General features: G+C 34.4%; 1 protein-coding gene across 11 annotated transcripts in view; it reads right to left on the bottom strand.

Annotated features, from left to right (window-relative positions):
- NBEA (neurobeachin) overlaps positions 1–18335 on the bottom strand; it is a 457907-nt gene that overhangs the window by 233273 nt on the left and 206299 nt on the right. For all 11 annotated transcript variants that reach the window (XM_052670998.1, XM_052670989.1, XM_052670990.1 and 8 more), the window contains 2 exons: positions 14792–14853; positions 5809–5873 (listed from right to left, as the gene is read on the bottom strand). In XM_052670998.1, coding sequence (XP_052526958.1) covers positions 5809–5873; positions 14792–14853 — 127 coding nt within the window. The remainder of the gene's footprint in view (positions 1–5808; positions 5874–14791; positions 14854–18335) is intronic.

The raw sequence follows: 18335 nt of genomic DNA, 5'->3' as shown, positions 1-18335 counted from the left end.
TGTATTTATATGTTTATATAAATATATATTTATTTTAGTTTCATATATGTGTGTATTTTTATCTCAGCTCTACTTTCTGGCTGGATTGGCATTCATTGGATACTGCATGTCAGACTGAACTTCGTTGCACATCCTTCTATTAGCCTTCAGCTTCCTGATACCCATGATGTCCAAATACAATGTATCACGCATTCATAGATTCAGTACCCTCTCCTAACCTCAAGGTTCCTGTAATCAAAACCACTGCCTAGAGAGAAACATGAATACCATTCTTACTCCATGTGTGCTTGGACCTAACTACTAAATGAGTTCTTCAATGTATTCTTCCAGGTTCCATTTACAATTGCACATCATAAATCAAATATGGCTAATGGCATCATAGATGTACCCTCCAATACTGGGCTTGAATGTTTAAGAATTGCAGACAATGAATAATGATGACTGTGAGCTCATTTACCACGAAGTAAACATCACGACTGCCAAACTGCAATAGAAGATGTCCACAAGAAAGTTTTCTGCAATTACAACAATTCTAGTTTAGGTAATATGGAAATAATCCAGCTTAAGTCTTCACTACCACCCATCCCGGATTTAATCAGCATTTCATCTAAATTAAAAGAAACATTTCCAGTCTTTGTAAACATTCTGCCAGTCTTTCCAGGAAATTAGTGAAAAATCTCAGTGCAACAGAGTTCAAAAAGAAATGTCTGCCTGTGAATTTTAAATATATTTGGACATCCAGGTAGGTCAATATGTAAAAGTGTATATTTTCTCTGCTACAGGCAGAAACCAGACTTAAGTACAGAGATAAAACTTTGGAAATTAAGTTTATAATTTAAATGAAAGAAGAAATACAGTCTCATGTTTCCTCAAATTTGTATTATGATCAGACTACTCCTGCTATTTAAAAAGAGAAAATTCTGTAAAAAAAAGAAAAAAAAAAAAGGAAATAATTTTAAATGAAAGGACAAAATCATCTCAATATATTAGTGTCATTATAACATAAAAGGACAAGAAAATGGAAGTAGATTGAGGAGAGTAATCTAAATCTGAAAGAATAACAGACAGTGATCTGTAATGTCCATCTCTGAGACAGGATAGACCCCTGAGACACTCCACTTGTCAAAGGCGTCAAGGTAAAGTACAACCAGCTAACCACAACCTTTGGAATCCAATCATACAGCCATTTTTCTGCATATGTAGTTGTCCACCCATCCAGACTGCAGCATTCTAATTATGACACATGAGTTTTGTGGGAAACTGAATGGAAGCCTTGCCGATGTCAAGGTAAATGCTTTCTACTGCTCTCCTCTTTGTCTACAAATCTACTTGTTTCATCATAAAAGACAAACAGGTTGGTGAGAGATGATTTAGCTTTCTTTGGTAAACCCATATTGACCCTGCTCAGTCACTTTCTCCTTCATATGGTCAGAAGTTTTTAAAAAGGTCTTCTGTATGATTTTCAAAGGGACAGAAGACGAGCTGACAAGCTTACAATTCTCCACCTACTTTTGACTATTTTGAATATGGTTGCACCATTTGCTTTTCTAAAAGCATCACTGATCTCCATCAGTTTTCTTGATTTTTCAGGCATGACACTTAAGTACCCTTGCAAGACTCTCATTACCATCCAATATATTTCATCAAATCACAAGGACTTGCATGGAACAATTTCTCTCAAAGAAACCTTGACCTAATCCTCATGCACTATGATAGTTCTCCTCCTTGAACTCTTTCCAAAAAACACAGAGGTTTGGTGAAAGCTGAGGCAAATAAAGCATTGAGTATCCCAGCATTATCTGTTACTAAATCATCCACTCGGTTCAGTAACAGGCTACATTTTGCTTGTTCACCTTATTTTTGCTACTAATGGAGCAGCAGAAACTTTTGTTGTCCTTGATACTTTCTCCATGTCTCATTTCCAGTCGAGACTTGGCCTTCTTGACATCATTCCCTACAAGTCCCAGAAATGATTCTAAATTCCTCCTTTCTATCCAGTTCCTACCTTTTACTCCGTGTTTAATTTCCTTTTGCATCCATTTCTATTATATATTCCCTGACTAGACAAATATGTCTCTTGATACTCTTGTACTTGAATACTAGGATTGCATGTTTTTATACTTGTGTGATGCTATACGTAAAGGCCTGCCACCCTTTTGGAACTACTTTCACCTCCAAATCTTCCTCCCTATTGGGACTTTCCCAAACAAGTTAAAATCTGCACTAATTAAGTTTTTAATTTGCTCTCCATTCTCACTTCCCTTGTTATCTTGAACTCCAATATCTTAGTCACTACGAGCAAAGCTTATGTTAATTGCCACATCCAAACCCAATTCTCACATCCAACTGTGTCATTCTCAGTTGGTTCATCCCGTATGAAGAAATGATATTCAGCATCCTCCAGAAATCTTCTTGACTGCATGCACATCACCTTATTATATCCCCAGCACATCTCCAGAAGGCTAAAGACCTCCATTAGAACTAGTGTTTGTGATTCAAATTCTCTCTCAAAGGCTTTTTTGGTTCCCTTGTACTGAACGGTTGGTTTAAAGTAATTTCATACCATGTTATCATATTTTCTCTGCTTGTCCATTCCTGCAAGTTACCCATCAGACTGGTATGTGTCCCACAGAAAAGCTCCATAAATTTGAGATGATCCTTCACATAGAAGGATACACTCCCGCTGCCTGTCTTTCCTGAGGAACTCACATCTGTCCACCACAGCATTTCTGTAATGTAGAGTTGGCTATCCCACCAAATCTATTTCATTTCATTGATGCAGTTTTGTAACTGAATACGGATTTAATTTCTCCTGTTTGTTTTCAGGCTGTATGCTGTTGTTCACATATTTACTTGAGGTATTTTTTCCTACTTTCTCTTGTTCTTGTCACCCTGCACCCTTTTTCTTTTGATCTTTTCCATCATCAGCCCACTTAAATGTGGGTTGTCATCTCCCATCCTCATCATTCCTAGTTATACAAACTCTTTCCATGTCCTCTTTCACAGCCAACAGGTCAAATGCATCCAGCTCATAATTTAAGAACTCTTCTCGTGTGTATACTCTAATGAAAATCTAGAATACTAATTAAGATGCTATCAGTGAAATTTTTGACATGTGTGATACTCTCAACATCACATATTAATAGCATGAGACTGACAAAAAAAAGCAGCTCAAAGTTCAAGATCATAAGCAGCATGGCTCTAAATCTTTCAAGGACATTACAAATGGTGTTAGTCTACACTGAAATTAAATGTGTTTGCATATATATTTTCTTTTCTTGACAGTATTAACTTAAATCCATAGTCAGATACTCCTGTGTTATTAGTAGCTCTAGTTAAAGTAATAACTGTTATAACAGATTATTTTTTATAGTATTTAGTAATCACAAACACAGTAATCTGTATTGTAACTTATTTTTATCATAACTATCTAATGTAAACAATTAGTATCTTTAGTTTATAAATGAGAAAATCTAACTTGGAGGTGGCTTTTTTAGAAAATACACAAAGAAAAAATTCAAGACTAATAAACAAAGCTCTATCAGATTGTTTATAATCTAGATGCTACAAATATGCATAATTCAGACGTTCCTAGGAAAACATTGCATAAAATGAGAAAAAAAAAAAAGATACAAACCTAATGAAGCACCAGATTTAAAATGAAAACACAGATTATTAAAGTGACATAAAAATATCTTGATTTTTAAAAAACTGTTATGTTTTACTACAACTAGTTTTAATGTTTCATTTCAGAACATGTCTAATGAAGTCAAAGAACAGAAAGGCATTCAAATGACTTAAAACAAACAAAAATGAGGTGCTCAGAAAATCACTTCGTAGCATGCACATATCTGAACAGATAGACATCTAACTAAAGATTCTAAAATTATGAATACCCACATTATATAATTCTTACCCTCTACCTTCAAATGAAAAAGTTGCTCAAAACTGTTGATTTATTGTTCAAGAAACCTTACCCAGAAAGTCCTTAAAATTATTCTTAATCTTCATTTTGCTTTTAATAATTTAAAATTCAATCATTATTGCACAGCGATTATATGCAATTTTACATCCCATTAACCCTGCTTTGTTTTAATTATAAAGATCCTTTGTTAGATTCTTTTAAATGATCCAGTTTATAATTTCAGGTTATCCTAGGGAGCACTTTAATTCAGCTGCACATTCATCAACTGTTTATGTCTTGTTAATTGTTGACAGTTGCACAATTGCATTCCCTAGCTATGATTGATGAATTGCATTCACAAGTTTAGCTATTAAGTAGAATAAATATTTATAACAATTTCCAGTTAAAAGACTGTTATCTTTATCCCCAAAAGGATAAATTAAAAACGGATGGGCTGATTGCAAAGATGAGCATACTAGCAATGTGCACACACTTGTTCTAAGACATGCTTATGACAAAAGTATATGGAGGAACATGTGTCTAAGGGCAGTTTGATTAGACAGTCCTTTGATTGCATTTAAGTAACAGCTCTTAAATATTACCTCATTTTGAAGATGATCCACTGATACCTGAATACTTAATTGCTAAAAATATGCAGATGCGCTATTTGTTCTGAATGAGCATTTTATCATGAGTGAGCAATCAGTAATATCTCATTAGCCAGGTTGAGAAACAAAAATGAGATTCTCTACTACTATCCAAATACATAATATAATAATTCAATCTAACACTATGTAATATTTAGTGAATAATGTGCAGTATTTAAATCACTCTGGTGAGCCATATTATGGTGTAAATCGAAATGGACATGTTTAGCAAAAAGAATTTCGAGTGAAAAGACTACATTTCAAACTGCTATAATTGTAGTATAACTTCAGTGCCTGTAGAGAGTCTAAGATAATTTACACCACCCAAAGACTGGATATGTTTTCCAGTTTTTTGAAATGAATGCATGGCTTAATTTCTGAAATACCAGCTAGACGAAAAAATATCCTATAACAATGAGAAGATTTGATACTTCACTATTGGTAATGACATACTATCTGTAGAAGACAAAGACATAAAACAACAAAATCTCTTCAGTGGGCATACTGTGATATATGCATATATATATATATATTTCATCTGTTCTTACAAAAACATCTATGTTTGTATGGATTTAATTTACTGGCCAATAGACATGACACAGATTACACAGGTGGCTGCGCTTGTCTTTGGCATTCCACTACCAGCTTCGCCATGAGTCCCCACTGCTGCCCAGCTGGATGACTGGAAGTACTGACAAACATTACAAAGCGTAGAAGATAAAAACACATACAGCATTAAAAGTACTTGAGGATTGATAATAAAGTATCTTAACAATTTGCAAAAGCAAGGCAGATCTTACAAACATGATGTCTTGTGTTTTACAGGACTAAAATCAGACCAGAAATTCTAGATAAAATCCTCATGAAGTGATAGATAAAATCCTCAAGATGTGCATCTGTACAATAAATGCTGTGCTTCTAAAACAGATGGAGCAGCAGATGGGTTTACAGATTGGGCTCTCTGGACTGTCTGGATAAAACAACCTTGCTGCTCAGGAAAATGGTGGTTAAATTCTCAAATATATCCGAACATCTATACAGTTTATTGGGTCTCTGCTTCCTTCTGCCAATACACGAAAATTTAAGAATTTGTACATTTCTAAATTAAATATTTGCTATATAAAGTACCTATACAATAGATCTCTTGATTAATATGGCCTTTTCACAATGTTTTTGGAACAGATGGTGAAAAAGTATAATCACCCAATGGAATAAATGCAAAATGGCTACTTTTTTAAAAGCTTTAAAATTAATTACCTTCCTTCATTGATGAGTTCAATAAATGCAAGTCCTGCATTCTTCTGAATAGAATTTTGCCATTCCTAAGAAGATAAAATATAACATGATCAAAACCCAAGTACTTTAAATCACATTTCTGAAACTGACCCTGATACTCTCCTAAGGAACATGAATTTTGGCTGAACTTCTTAATCTACCGCTGCTCTTCTTAAGAATGATATGATCATATAAAATATAAAATTTATTCTAATCTTCTAATAAATTTTAGCTGGTAATCTTTTCTGTGTTATCCTTAAGCAAAATTTAGTTTCCTTAACTTGGAAACACACAAAAAATTACCACAAATCTTTTTTTTCCCATTCATACATTTTGCCTATTAGATGCAACAAAGCACAAAAGCATCAGTTTCTTCAGTTTGTTTCACTTTCACATCTTGTATATTTCATGTGAGGCAGAGAACAATCTGCACACCATCCATCCATCCCTGAGTTCAATCTTTGTCTTTTTCCCCGATTTCGAATGAATAATAATGTCTTAATAACAGCATCAGATTTTAAGTCTTATACTTCTAACATCTATGTACAATATAAACCCTTGAAACTGATTTAAGCTATTTCATTGATAGTAAAATATAATAATTTCTACTTAATATACCACTAGATTAAAGAAAAAATACTCAACACATCATAAACAGACTTTTTGACTTCTATGTTCTCAATTGATTTTGGTACTTCAAATGAGCCTTAATATAAACAATAATAGGCAGAGAGAATTAGAGTTAGAGAATTACTTTGCATTACATTTATTTTTCCCAGGACTAAAAAGATCAGACAGAAACTCCCAGTTCTTGCTTCATGACATCGGCAGGAGAAATAGTTTTGGACAGAATTATGAAATGTTCTCAAATAACTGTTGTGAAAACTAGCCAGTAATCAGCAGGGTGCTTCTCACTGATACCAGGAATATTCACATATCTCACCAAGTCAAGCATTTCAAAACAACAAAAAATAATAAATGAACATTGTCAAAGTCATGATGGGTTCCTTAAGAATCCCCAAGCTGTTAAAAAATCCACAGAATGATCATTCTCAGCCCATCACTTAACAAGTAATTGGGGTACACAGAGTATTAGCATTCAAATCTCTAGAATGAGATCTAGAAAATCATTTTCACAGTTCCTTTGATTCACTGGTGTTGATTTTGTTCTTTTCCAAAACCAGTGACTGAAGCAAGACTAGTGATATAGTTTTAGAAAGAAATTAGGTCTCCCTGGTATGAAACAGTTACTTCAAGAAACCAACTAGGAAAGGATTCAGCAGCCTGAACATAGGCACTTAGTGCCATTTTATTATGTTTGTTTATCCTGTCTACCTGCATTTGCAAAAGGGAAAGGTTTTCTTGCAAGTCAGATATTCCTGCTCAATGTAAATGTCTCAGATACTGCGTGACATGTAAACCAGCTAACAGGACTGCTGGTACCAAAAAATGTCACTGGAATCTATATAGTAGCAAATGAATTTCTCCCTCTGTCTCCATAGGTGAAAAATCTTATTGATTCATGCTGAAAATGTGAGAAACCCGTCCACATTTCTACCAAAAATGAATAGGAGAAATAATACTACAGACCCATAAAATACAGGATTTATGGTTCATGCATTCCTTCACTATGAACTTGACATATATCCCAAGACTCCTTTAATCTACAGATAAGGGATTATTTGTGCATTATTATTATTATTACTACCATTTCCTCTCAATTTTAAGCAGAATGAATTTAGTTTAACAAATTCATGATCCTACAATTTGAATTCTACTTTTGAATGGGGAACCTGGTTTTCTTTTTATCAGTTTTTTTTCAAAAGATCCACTAAAACATCTAGAAATACTAAGAAACCTAAAGTTGCTTTTGCAACACCAGTTCAAATCACTGCATGCATTTTAAGAATGAAAATAAAGACTTGAAGCAATATGCTTAAATAGTCAAATGAAAAAAAAAAATTCCAATAATTGTCTTAATATGCTACAAGACATTTAATTAAATTACTGTCCACTGTGGTTACATTCTAAATGTTTTATATTATGCAAACATACACCAAAGATCTCAAAAATGTCCTAAGTGATTAGGATATTGGTAACTCCTATCCATCAGGAGGAGCTTGGTCTCCTCCCTTGCTCTGATACTGATGTTTCCCTGTTCACTGCAGGGGAGTTGGACAAGATGGCCTTTAAATATCCTTTCCAATTCTAAGGATTCTATGATTTTATGATTCTAAAAACATCACTGCATCCAGAAAGTGCCTGTACACATTTCCTGATAGAAGGTTCAGGATGAATACAATTACAAAAAATATCCATGCATAGGATGAGAAGAGAGGAAAAAAAGACAGGGATGACAGCAAAAAGTGTAAACCTCTAGACAACAAACCATAACACAATATAGAGACTACTTAAAATTCAGACTTCTTTGAAATCGAGATATGCTTACTTTCTGGTATTCTTACTATTTTTGCTTTTGAATGTGGAGACCAAAATGGATGTGAGCACACTGAGGTGGTGGGTGGAGCATTTCAGCAGTGGTGACAGTGACAGTGGGTCACCTCCACTGCTGCAGATTTCTATGAGCACAGCGTGCAAACTGGTAGCTTCATTGCTGCTGAAAATGCATAGCAAATAGTGGCGACTATGTTGAAAAATAGTGTTTTGTAGCTGAGAATATGTTCTATCAAATAGTGCTATTGTGCTCTGTTGTAGTTTCCATGGAAATAAATAGGAGACATTACTTTCAGAGCAATCTAAGTACTTGTAATCAATCCTGCAAACACCTAAGCATACACCTAAAGTAACCAAATAAATTATAATTAGTTAATTTATGTTATCAAATGAAATTAATCATTTGCTCAAATATTTAAAGGACTTAAACCTTTGGGAGACAAGATATGTTAGCCACTTGCTAGAAGTTGTTGCTTTTAAGGCTACTCTAGATACAACAAATTGAAACTTACTATTTCATCCAGAGCTACTTTCAATTTTGGTCAATAACTGACGTGACTGTTTCTACCATTGTGTGTAATGGTGAAAAGGAGCAAACAGGACCATGAAACTATGTATGGAGAACACATGGTTCCTCCAGCAGGATGCGTCAGGCCAGACAGAAGACCAAGCTGAATACTGAAACAGCAGCCAATGAGTATGATTCCACTAGATGCAGAGATCTGAATTTAGAGCTTTCTGCCATGAAGACATAGGTAGTGTTTTCTCACTCCTCTGTGGTCCCAGATTAGCAATCCTGAAAACTTGTCTTTGAGTAGTTCTGCTGGGTTTTGGATGAGAACCTCAGTTTATCCTACTAAACCAGGAAGCAAAAGTCTGAATACTCTTCTGATGTTTCAGCAACACAGTCTTACAAATGTCACTGGTACAAAAATACAACAAGCAGAGAGGAAGATGCAGAACAAAAGCAGTGTAACAGATCCAAAACTTCCTAATTTTTTTTAATTTTTCTTTTTCTTTTTTTTTTTTCCTGTTTTTCAAAATATACTAGAACAAAGCTGAATTTCTGTCTGCCTGTATTTCTGTGTACAGAGATGCACATAAATATTCTTTCCTTCTATGGCAAATTTCAATTCAGGCTTTTGCAGTGATACAATATGAGATGTTGTTCTCCTTCTAGTTGCACTGGTAAAACTACAGACAGCAAATAATCCACCAGAATGAATAGGTAAACATGGCCAAAAATGAAACAGCCAAAATTTTTTTTTTTTTTTCACAGTAGGAAAAACAAATACACCTCCATAGGAATTTGCGTAACCAGCGTTAATTTCAAGTTGCAATGCATGTATCCTAAGTAGATTAAGCTTCAGGTTCTTTAGTTTTAAGAGAAGCAATTATTATTTAACTTCTCATTAATTTTCCTACCGATGCTGGTATAAAAAAGACAAATAGCAAACACAGGAAAGAGTTATCACTTATTAAACAAAAGTTAATCCTGATTGCCCTGGTGATCAGGAAGGGATTGATTTTGCTGCTTGGATTCTGCGTCAGGCAGCTGTCAGTCTTTGAAGCCCAAGATATACACCATCCCGTGAGGCAGGATGTATATGTAGGTCTGCTACAGCTTTTGGTACTGAAATCTCTCCAGTGCATGGTTGATGGGTCTTGCATAAATTAATTAGAATTAGACTTATCACCTTTTTTTTTTTCTTGACAACAGCTAACAGCAACAGCTAACGGCAACAGCTAAAGCTCTCATTCCCCTCCCACCACACTCCACCCCGCTTTGTCACTTTATTGTTGTGTTTGCTGTACTGTACATAGTAGCATACAACCAATATGTTTAACATGCATCAACCTGCTGGAAAATGTTTTATGAGCTGTGCTGCATGGGAGAAGATCCTCCAAAGATTTTTTCTGATTAAGTATGTACTGACTGTCTGCCTGTCATATGGAGAGACAGACTGGATTCAACCCAAGCAGCTACTGACTTCCCAGGTTAAAGACTAAACCATGTGGACAGACACAACTCATAAATGAGGATCACACTGTTACACTAAGGTTGAAAAGCTTAGCTGAAGCCAAGTTTACCCATTAATTATATAGTGGAGTTTTCAGCTTATGGATATACTCTTGATATGGTTTGCTTCTTAAAGAGACTTTCAGTTGGATATTTTTTCATGAAAGCAATCTATTTACAGAATCTGTATACTGTGTAATTATAAGGAAGATTGTGTGTTATCATTTACTTGAAAATCTCCTAACAGGTTTTAATTAAAGCATTTCTTAGTTAATTATATTCTTTCTCTCCTCTCCCCCAAAGAGTTTTTCTAGTCAAAGCCAATTTACAATGGATAGCATCTACAAGAAATATTTTGCCTCAACACTGTCTTTCAGAAGCAGATTATTATTCTAGTTTTGATATTTCCTTTGAAGGCTCCTGAATTATGATCTCAATCAAATTTCTAATGCAGTGGGAGGAGAAATCAATAGAATGAATGTTGCATTGAAAACTATTAAATCCTGAAATTGGTCAGACAATCAGAATATATTCTAGAACTGCAAGTGACAGCATTTTTTCCTAGAGCAACTGTTCACGTTACAATGTTCTGCTTTTAGAAAGGTGAAGTAGTAGGTACCTTGAGCACACTCTGTTTAAGAAAATAATTTTCCCCTGTTCTTAGATAAGGTACAGAAAAATACCAGTGGGATGAGATGAGACTATCCTTTGGGTCAACATCATTCACTTTCTGCAGAAGCTACATCTCCAAAAGAGAAACACTTGCAAAAGATCTGGAAGTAATTAGAAACTATTATGCTATTTGAGCTAAAAATAAATAATAATTTGAATGAAATTTAAGAAATTTAAATCTGATGCAAGATGGAACAACACTGCAAAGGTTTTTCTTTTTTCTTTGTTCTTTTTTTTTTTTTTTTTTAACATATAGTTCATTGAAGAAATCTACCTCTTCAAAAGTAACACAGCTGTGACATTCTCAGCTAGGCTGAGGGAACAAAGACCAGCTAATCTAGCACAGATCTTGTCAAACATAACACATCTTCATCCGTTTTATGTTAAAATAGACTAAATCCAAATGAAAGTGCTTGTTTTTATGGTAAGTAAAAATCATTACATGTTTATTATCAATTATGCAGAAAAAAATATATTATTTCAAGTGCTTAACTGAATGCTTTTAGCTCATATAAGAAATAAAGAAAATACAGCCTTCAAAGTAAGTTATATTTTCATCCTAGGTGATCCTAGGAAATAAATGAGTGAAGGGAAGCAAACTGTAATAAAAGAAATATTCTAAAAATACAGAGAATAGAACATTTTTTCTTTCCCAAGCCCCAAAATGATGCACAGTCCTTACAGGAGTTCCTTTAAAACTTAAAATGTATTTTTCACAGAAACTTCAAATTCCTTTGAGGGGAAAAGAGTTGATTGCATATCCCTCTGGTCTAAAAGGCTGACCATATGAACTGAATTATCCATGACATGTACCTTCAGACAGTTGTAATGTGATATTTCATGTAAATTTAGACCATACCTTGGACGTGAGCCGCTGGCAATGTTGATTTTATTCAGGAGCTCAGATAAGAAAAAAAACTCTGACATCCTTGCTAATCTGTAGTCGTTAACATGGAATTTCCAACATAAAGAGTATAAAAGCATCTAATTTGCTGTAGCAAATTAAAGGAAAACAAATTTCGTATTTCCTTTTTCTTTTCAATGTCTAAAGTTACTCTGTTCTTGTGCAAACAAAATTGTAATTTTCAAAGGTTTTTGACATCATCATCATCTATCTTTTGAAAGACACATTTCAAACTTCACCTAATCTGTAGAATGTCATTCAGTTTGAATCTGAAGGATTTACCCATGGTAGGAAGAAAAGCCCTAGTTATGTTAGGATTACTAAAAAAAATAAATGCACTACTTCACTTCGTCTTCCCAGTTCATATTAATTTATACATAAAAGCTTGGGTAGTGGCTCTTTGTTTTTATAGAGAGATGATTTAACTCCCGATGTTAGCCAGGGACTGGATTGTATTATGTGTTTGATGTGCCATTTTCTTCTAACAATGTTCTGTATTACGTCCTATCAGTATTTCAAACCATTTACCTCATGTTTTCTTTTGACAAATAATTTAAAATATTGAATAGAAAACTTCACCAAAGACTTCACCAAAGATTTTCATGCAGATGAACAGAACTGCAGGTCGTTTAGTACACCTTTAGGATAAAATACAGTATTTTGTGCAGATGCAATGCTTTTTTGGTCAGCTTTTACACCAGTACAGCCCCCTGTTGACCAACGCCTGTAGAAACATTAAACATCACTTCTCCATCAGCGTTACAGCATTAGCTTCTGAAGAACTTGAAATATAAACAGGCACCAGGATGCAAGATTGTCCTTATTTACAAGTCAAGGAAACAACCCTAAAATATCAGCTGAGGTATAAGAATTAAAAGCTGTTATTTCCCCAAGTAATTGAATAGATGGAGAATAGCTCTTGAGCAAACACTGAAAAAAATCAATTAACGTTTAGAATTTCAAAATGATTCAGTTCTTTACATTGTATCAGGTATAAAATGAAGCTTATTTTTAACATAGTCAAATATTTTGAAATTATAAATAACTGGTATAAGATTCACAAAACCAACAAATTGATTTAGCTGCATTTGCTACATAGCTTGACTGAGTTGTCTAAAGAAAAAGCACTGCAGAAAGAGCTTAAATTTCTCCCTCTTCCTTTCAATCAATATTTGAGGCAAAGTTTCATCTCTGGGGCCCTTAATGGCAGGAATTCCTGGAGCCAGCAAATGAGTAATGTTAAACCTATGATTAGATGATGAGGCCATCAAAGACACTAGACCCTAATGCTTCATTCCACTTTATTCCTGAGAACTGCAGTAAAGCCAAGGACTAGGGAAGAAAGGACTGTAAGTTATTCCTTCCCTCAAGTAAAGGTTTCAAAAGATGTTAAAAAGAAAAAAAAAAAAAAAAAAAAAAGGGTTTCATGACATGAACATAAGGCTCAAAAGCTTTAATGGATCTTTTGGAATTTTCCTGGAACCCAGGACTTAACCATTAGGTAACAAATTTTTCAAGTGCTCTGCTGGAGAGGGTTTGAAGTTCAAACCCCACTGAGGGTTCCTGCTAGGGATGTATGTTTCTTTTACTTTTCCCTAACCAATATCCATGCTGACCAAGCAGGGAAAAAAGAAAGAAAAAAATATAAGAAGAAAAAAAAACACAAAGGAAAACAAGATGTAATGATTTCCTTATGACAGCAGCTTGAAGAAGCACGAGCTACGGACTGGCAAACAGCAGGTAAGTTGGAACTCCCTCCCCCAACTTCCCCCCAAAGAGTTGTAAATGTTAATTATTTTTTGATAGATGAATCAAAAGTAGATCTTCATTTCATTTGCCCCTGAAAATGTATTTCTTTTCAGTACATTTTTGGTGTATGTACTCCAAGTGCAGCTGTGAATGCTCAAGGAAAACTGCAAACAAATATTTTCCCTTGGTAATAACACAAAGATTTAATGTGGGCACTATGTTATATATATATATATATATATATATATATATATATATATATATATAACATATATATTAATATACAATGTACATTTCACTGATATTTTACATCTGCAGGGGACTTGATTACTGATGCACTGGTAGTAAGTCTTTTGAGAAGTGAAAGAACTTTTAGATTATCTGGATCTGTTAGGCCATTGTATTCGCCTTGTATTACATAAAGTGGGTCTGGGGATAGTTTATTATCACCAGTTTAATGTAAAAAGCTGTATGCAGGAAGTTAGCCAATAACAATTCAGAGAAATAAAATCAAAATTGCGATGTGAAGAATCCAAATAATCAATTGGAATTATTTTAATTTTGAATATTTTACCTGTGAGAGAAAATCAGAAGCTTAATTGATTCAGATTTCTGATAAATCAGTTACTGCTAAGCTAAAAACAAAACCAAAAAAAGCTACAGAATTTTTTAAAATAGAAATATTCTACTTTTGTCACTTCTTAAGGAATACTTCAGCCACGTTCCTTTGCTTTCTGTATATGACATCAAATATGTAGTATTTTATGTCGTGTACCAGAAATAACAAAGCCACTGTAAAGTATGTCTTAATGAAATAATTAGTTCAAAAGACAGATTTTAGTAACAAAAATAATATTATCTTCATGTATTGTAAATAAGAACTGTCTTGAGAGAGAGTTCATACACTGGAAAAGTGGATTATATATATCCATACAGTTCCAAAAAACAATGCAAATATATTTTGCATACTTTTTCAATATAGAAGCACTATGCTGTGCATATATTTTTTAAAATTTATAATTTATATGCTGCCAGAAGAGATTACTTTGCATTTTCCTATAAGGAAATGAAAGAATGCAACAAACACCAATGCACAATTAATAGGTTGGAAGAAGTCCAGCACTATGTTAAAGAACCATTAAAATTATAATCAGAGAATGTCTTACCTGTGAACAAAGCAGCATAACAAGTTCAACCACGGAAGTACTAGACTTCATGCAAACCAGACCTGCAAAGAAATAGTCAAAAGTGAATTTAAAAGATTACTAGTTTTTATTAACTGTAGCTAAATGGTTTCAGGAATTCTATACAATCTCTGTACTGTATTTTTTTAATCACTTAAATTCAATGACAGAAGTTTCAAGCCAAATTCCCTGAGAATTTCAATTTCAAAGATATTTAAGTGTTCAGGAACTGCCATGAAATCATCTCAAAGAAAAGCTGTACCAGGATCAGTACAGAGAGTTTTTTGATCACGCCTTTTTGTCTTTTAGCTTAGATTACTATTTAGCAAAATAAACAAGAAAAATCTATCCAGCCATCTATTTATATCATCCAAAGCAACTCACTGTGCAATAAGCATAAGAAAATAATCTGAAAATAAAATCCTGTAAATGCTTAAAAATAAACTGATCAGATACTGGCGAGTAGAGAATAAGGTATCTGCACAGAAATTAATTCAATTTTCATCTGACAACTGACTTTGAAACTTTGAGTAGTAATGAAAGAGGCACTCTTATAAAATCTATTTCCTAGCAAATTTAGAATCTCTGTAGTTCATGCTTCTTGAAAACCTTGAATTCTGCAGCATAATCACAGTTTTTACTTAATTTAAATAATTATTATGTGTCAGATACCACAGTTTTGAATAATTTTTTTTTTGCAGCTTTGGAGATGCTGATTAACTTTTGGAGAAAAGGATATCATGTCTAGGTACTTAAAAGATGTTTTACAAAGGAAGGAGAAGGAAACCACACTTTTAACCTTGGTAGCTTCTATTTTCTAAAATCAGGTACGCAATGCATTGATATCATGGCTTAGGGCATGGAAATGATTTTTATGTGCCAAAGTAATAATGAATAAACAAATAATTAGGTGTATAACAAAAGAAGCTGATGTACTTTGAGTAGGTTTCAACAAACAGCAATTAGAGACAAAAGCACTCATATGCAATAGTAGCACATATATTTATTGTGGGGAATGGATAAATACCCTTTTGTGCCCATTTTGCTAATAACCCCATCCTCACTGTACAGTAACACAGAACACACTGTAAGAAGCCACTAGGATTCCATTCTATCAGATATATGAGCAGACAGTTAAGTAATGAAATAAGAGGCAGATGTGAAAAGCTCATTTAGGGAGACAATTGCTGTAATTGATCAGCTATTCTCATGCTCAAGTGCTTGATGATCAGAAAGATTAATGGGATCCTTATCACCTGCAGGCTACCTCCACTGTTTGAGAACTGACAAAGAAAATCCAAACAGAAAAGCAAACCTAACAGTTAAGCTAATGCAGGTAGGAGCAAGACAGATATATCAAATATCTTATCAGAGAACAAGTTTTATTGTGAATTAATCCCATATGAGGACAGCTCTGAAAGTAATGCCTCCTAATTTATGATTCCAGCCCACTACATCAGAGGCAGATGTTGGTGGTATGGCAGTAGAGGCTGAACCTTCCCACCAATATTCCATTACATCTTGTTGCTGTGCAACAGATGGCAGCATTGGGCCAGTCTGGCAGAAAGGCGTCTGACACGAAGTGTGTATGAAGTAAAGCTGTGTCATTGAATTCCTCCATGTGGAAGAAGTATCACCCACTGACATTCACTGATGCCCGCTGAATGTTTATAGAGGCCAAAACAGTGCATGTGAGTACATTGAGGCTGTGAGTGGTGTGTCAGCAGTGGCAACAGCAACAGCAATCACCTCCACTGGTGCAGATTTTTAGAAGCATGGCATGCAGGCTGGCAGGTTCCTTGCTGATGAAAATCAACATCATTTGAGTTAGAAGGAAGTCTTAAAGGACATCAAGTCAAATCCCATGCAATCAAGGGGGACACCTACAGCTAGATCAGGTTGTTCAGAGCTCAGAGTCCAGCTTGACCTTGAATGTCTCCAAGGACAGGGCATTCACAACCTCTCTGGGCAACTTGTTCCATTCTGTAGCTGAGAATTTGCTTTATAATATAACATTATTGTGCACCTTGTACCTGTTGTAGTTTCCATATAAATAAATAGGAGGCATTATTTTTGGAACAACCTACATATTTTGTAATACTAAAAAAACAAACAAACGTAAAAACAATCAAATACAAACACATTTTCTGTGACTCACTCATCTTTTCCAAAATCTCAGCTATAAGACCTCAGATACAGATACAAGATACAGACAAAACAAAGCTCTCAGAACAAATTTTACATTTTACTGTCTTATATATTTATATATATATAATACTATATAACAAAGATTATATGCTATGCATCTGCTGAAACTAAGTCATATGTTTGCATGGTTTTGAAAAATTAAAAAATGATGCAAAAACCCCACTTTAAAACAGACAAAGATAATAAAAACTTTCTGGTCTCTCTTTTTTTTTTTTTTAATTTGGTTTTTAATTTCCAATGACACTCGGTGATATTTAAGCCACGAACTTCAAACAATATAAAAAAGTTTGAAGCACTGCACAGATATTTAAAATGACAGAATGTATGCCTAAAATAAAAAGGCAGGACAAGTACTTGCTATTATAGAATCATTGAATCACAGAATCCTCAGAGTTGCAAGGGACCTTTAAAAGTCACCAAGTCCAACCCTTCTGCAATGAGCAGAGACACCTACAGCTCCATCAGGTGCTCAGAGCCCTGACCTTGAATACCTCCAGGGATGGGGGGCATCCACCATCTCTCTGGGCAACCTGTGCCAGTGCCTCACCACCCTTACTGTGAAAAACTTCTTCCTTATTTCCAACCAAAATCTACCCTCTTTAAGCTTGAAACCATTTCCCTTGTTCTGTCACAACAGACCCTGATGAAGAGTCTGTCCCCTTTCCTGTATCTCCACTGAAAGATACTGAAAGATATCAACTAAATAACAAAGATAATCTAGTTGTAATGACATAAACGCTTTATAATTAATAAAACAGGACTATGAAGGCAATAATAATTACTTTAGTGCAAAGTTTTCCATTTAAAATCATAAGAATATTAATAAGTTATGCTTAATTTTTGAAAACCTCGATAATTCTAAAGGGCTAATTACCCCTTTAGGACTGTCTGATCTAAAATTGATGCCTTTTCTATTTGTCTGGACGTAGGCTGATAACTTTTTGTATACCACATCTAATCAACTGTGAGTTTGGGTGGGGTATTCTGGCATTGGAAGGGAGAAATGAACTGGTTTTGGTAAAATTCCTAGAGGATACAGACCTGACTTCTAGTTAGTGCATTAACACACCCATTCATTGTAACCAGCTCTGTAATTGCCTGCTGACAAAATAAACCACTGATAATATCCAGTAACACCTCTGATAACCAGTGGCACTTGAAATTGTTTGAGGAGACAGATTTACACAACCAAATTGAACAAATAACTAGCACAGAAATTGTAGTACTTTTAGCGTGTGAGAACGGGGGCTGAGTTAGGAAAGCTCCATAAAAAAGCTAATGGTGATATAGATAGCAGGACTACCCTTTGCAGAGAGCT

The sequence above is a fragment of the Tympanuchus pallidicinctus genome, unplaced genomic scaffold, assembly GCF_026119805.1.
Source record: "Tympanuchus pallidicinctus isolate F22 unplaced genomic scaffold, pur_lepc_1.0 scaffold11, whole genome shotgun sequence".
Taxonomy (NCBI): Eukaryota; Metazoa; Chordata; class Aves; order Galliformes; family Phasianidae; genus Tympanuchus; species Tympanuchus pallidicinctus.
The sequence above is the reverse complement of the archived record's forward strand: the minus strand, read 5'-3'. Positions and strand labels throughout refer to the sequence as shown.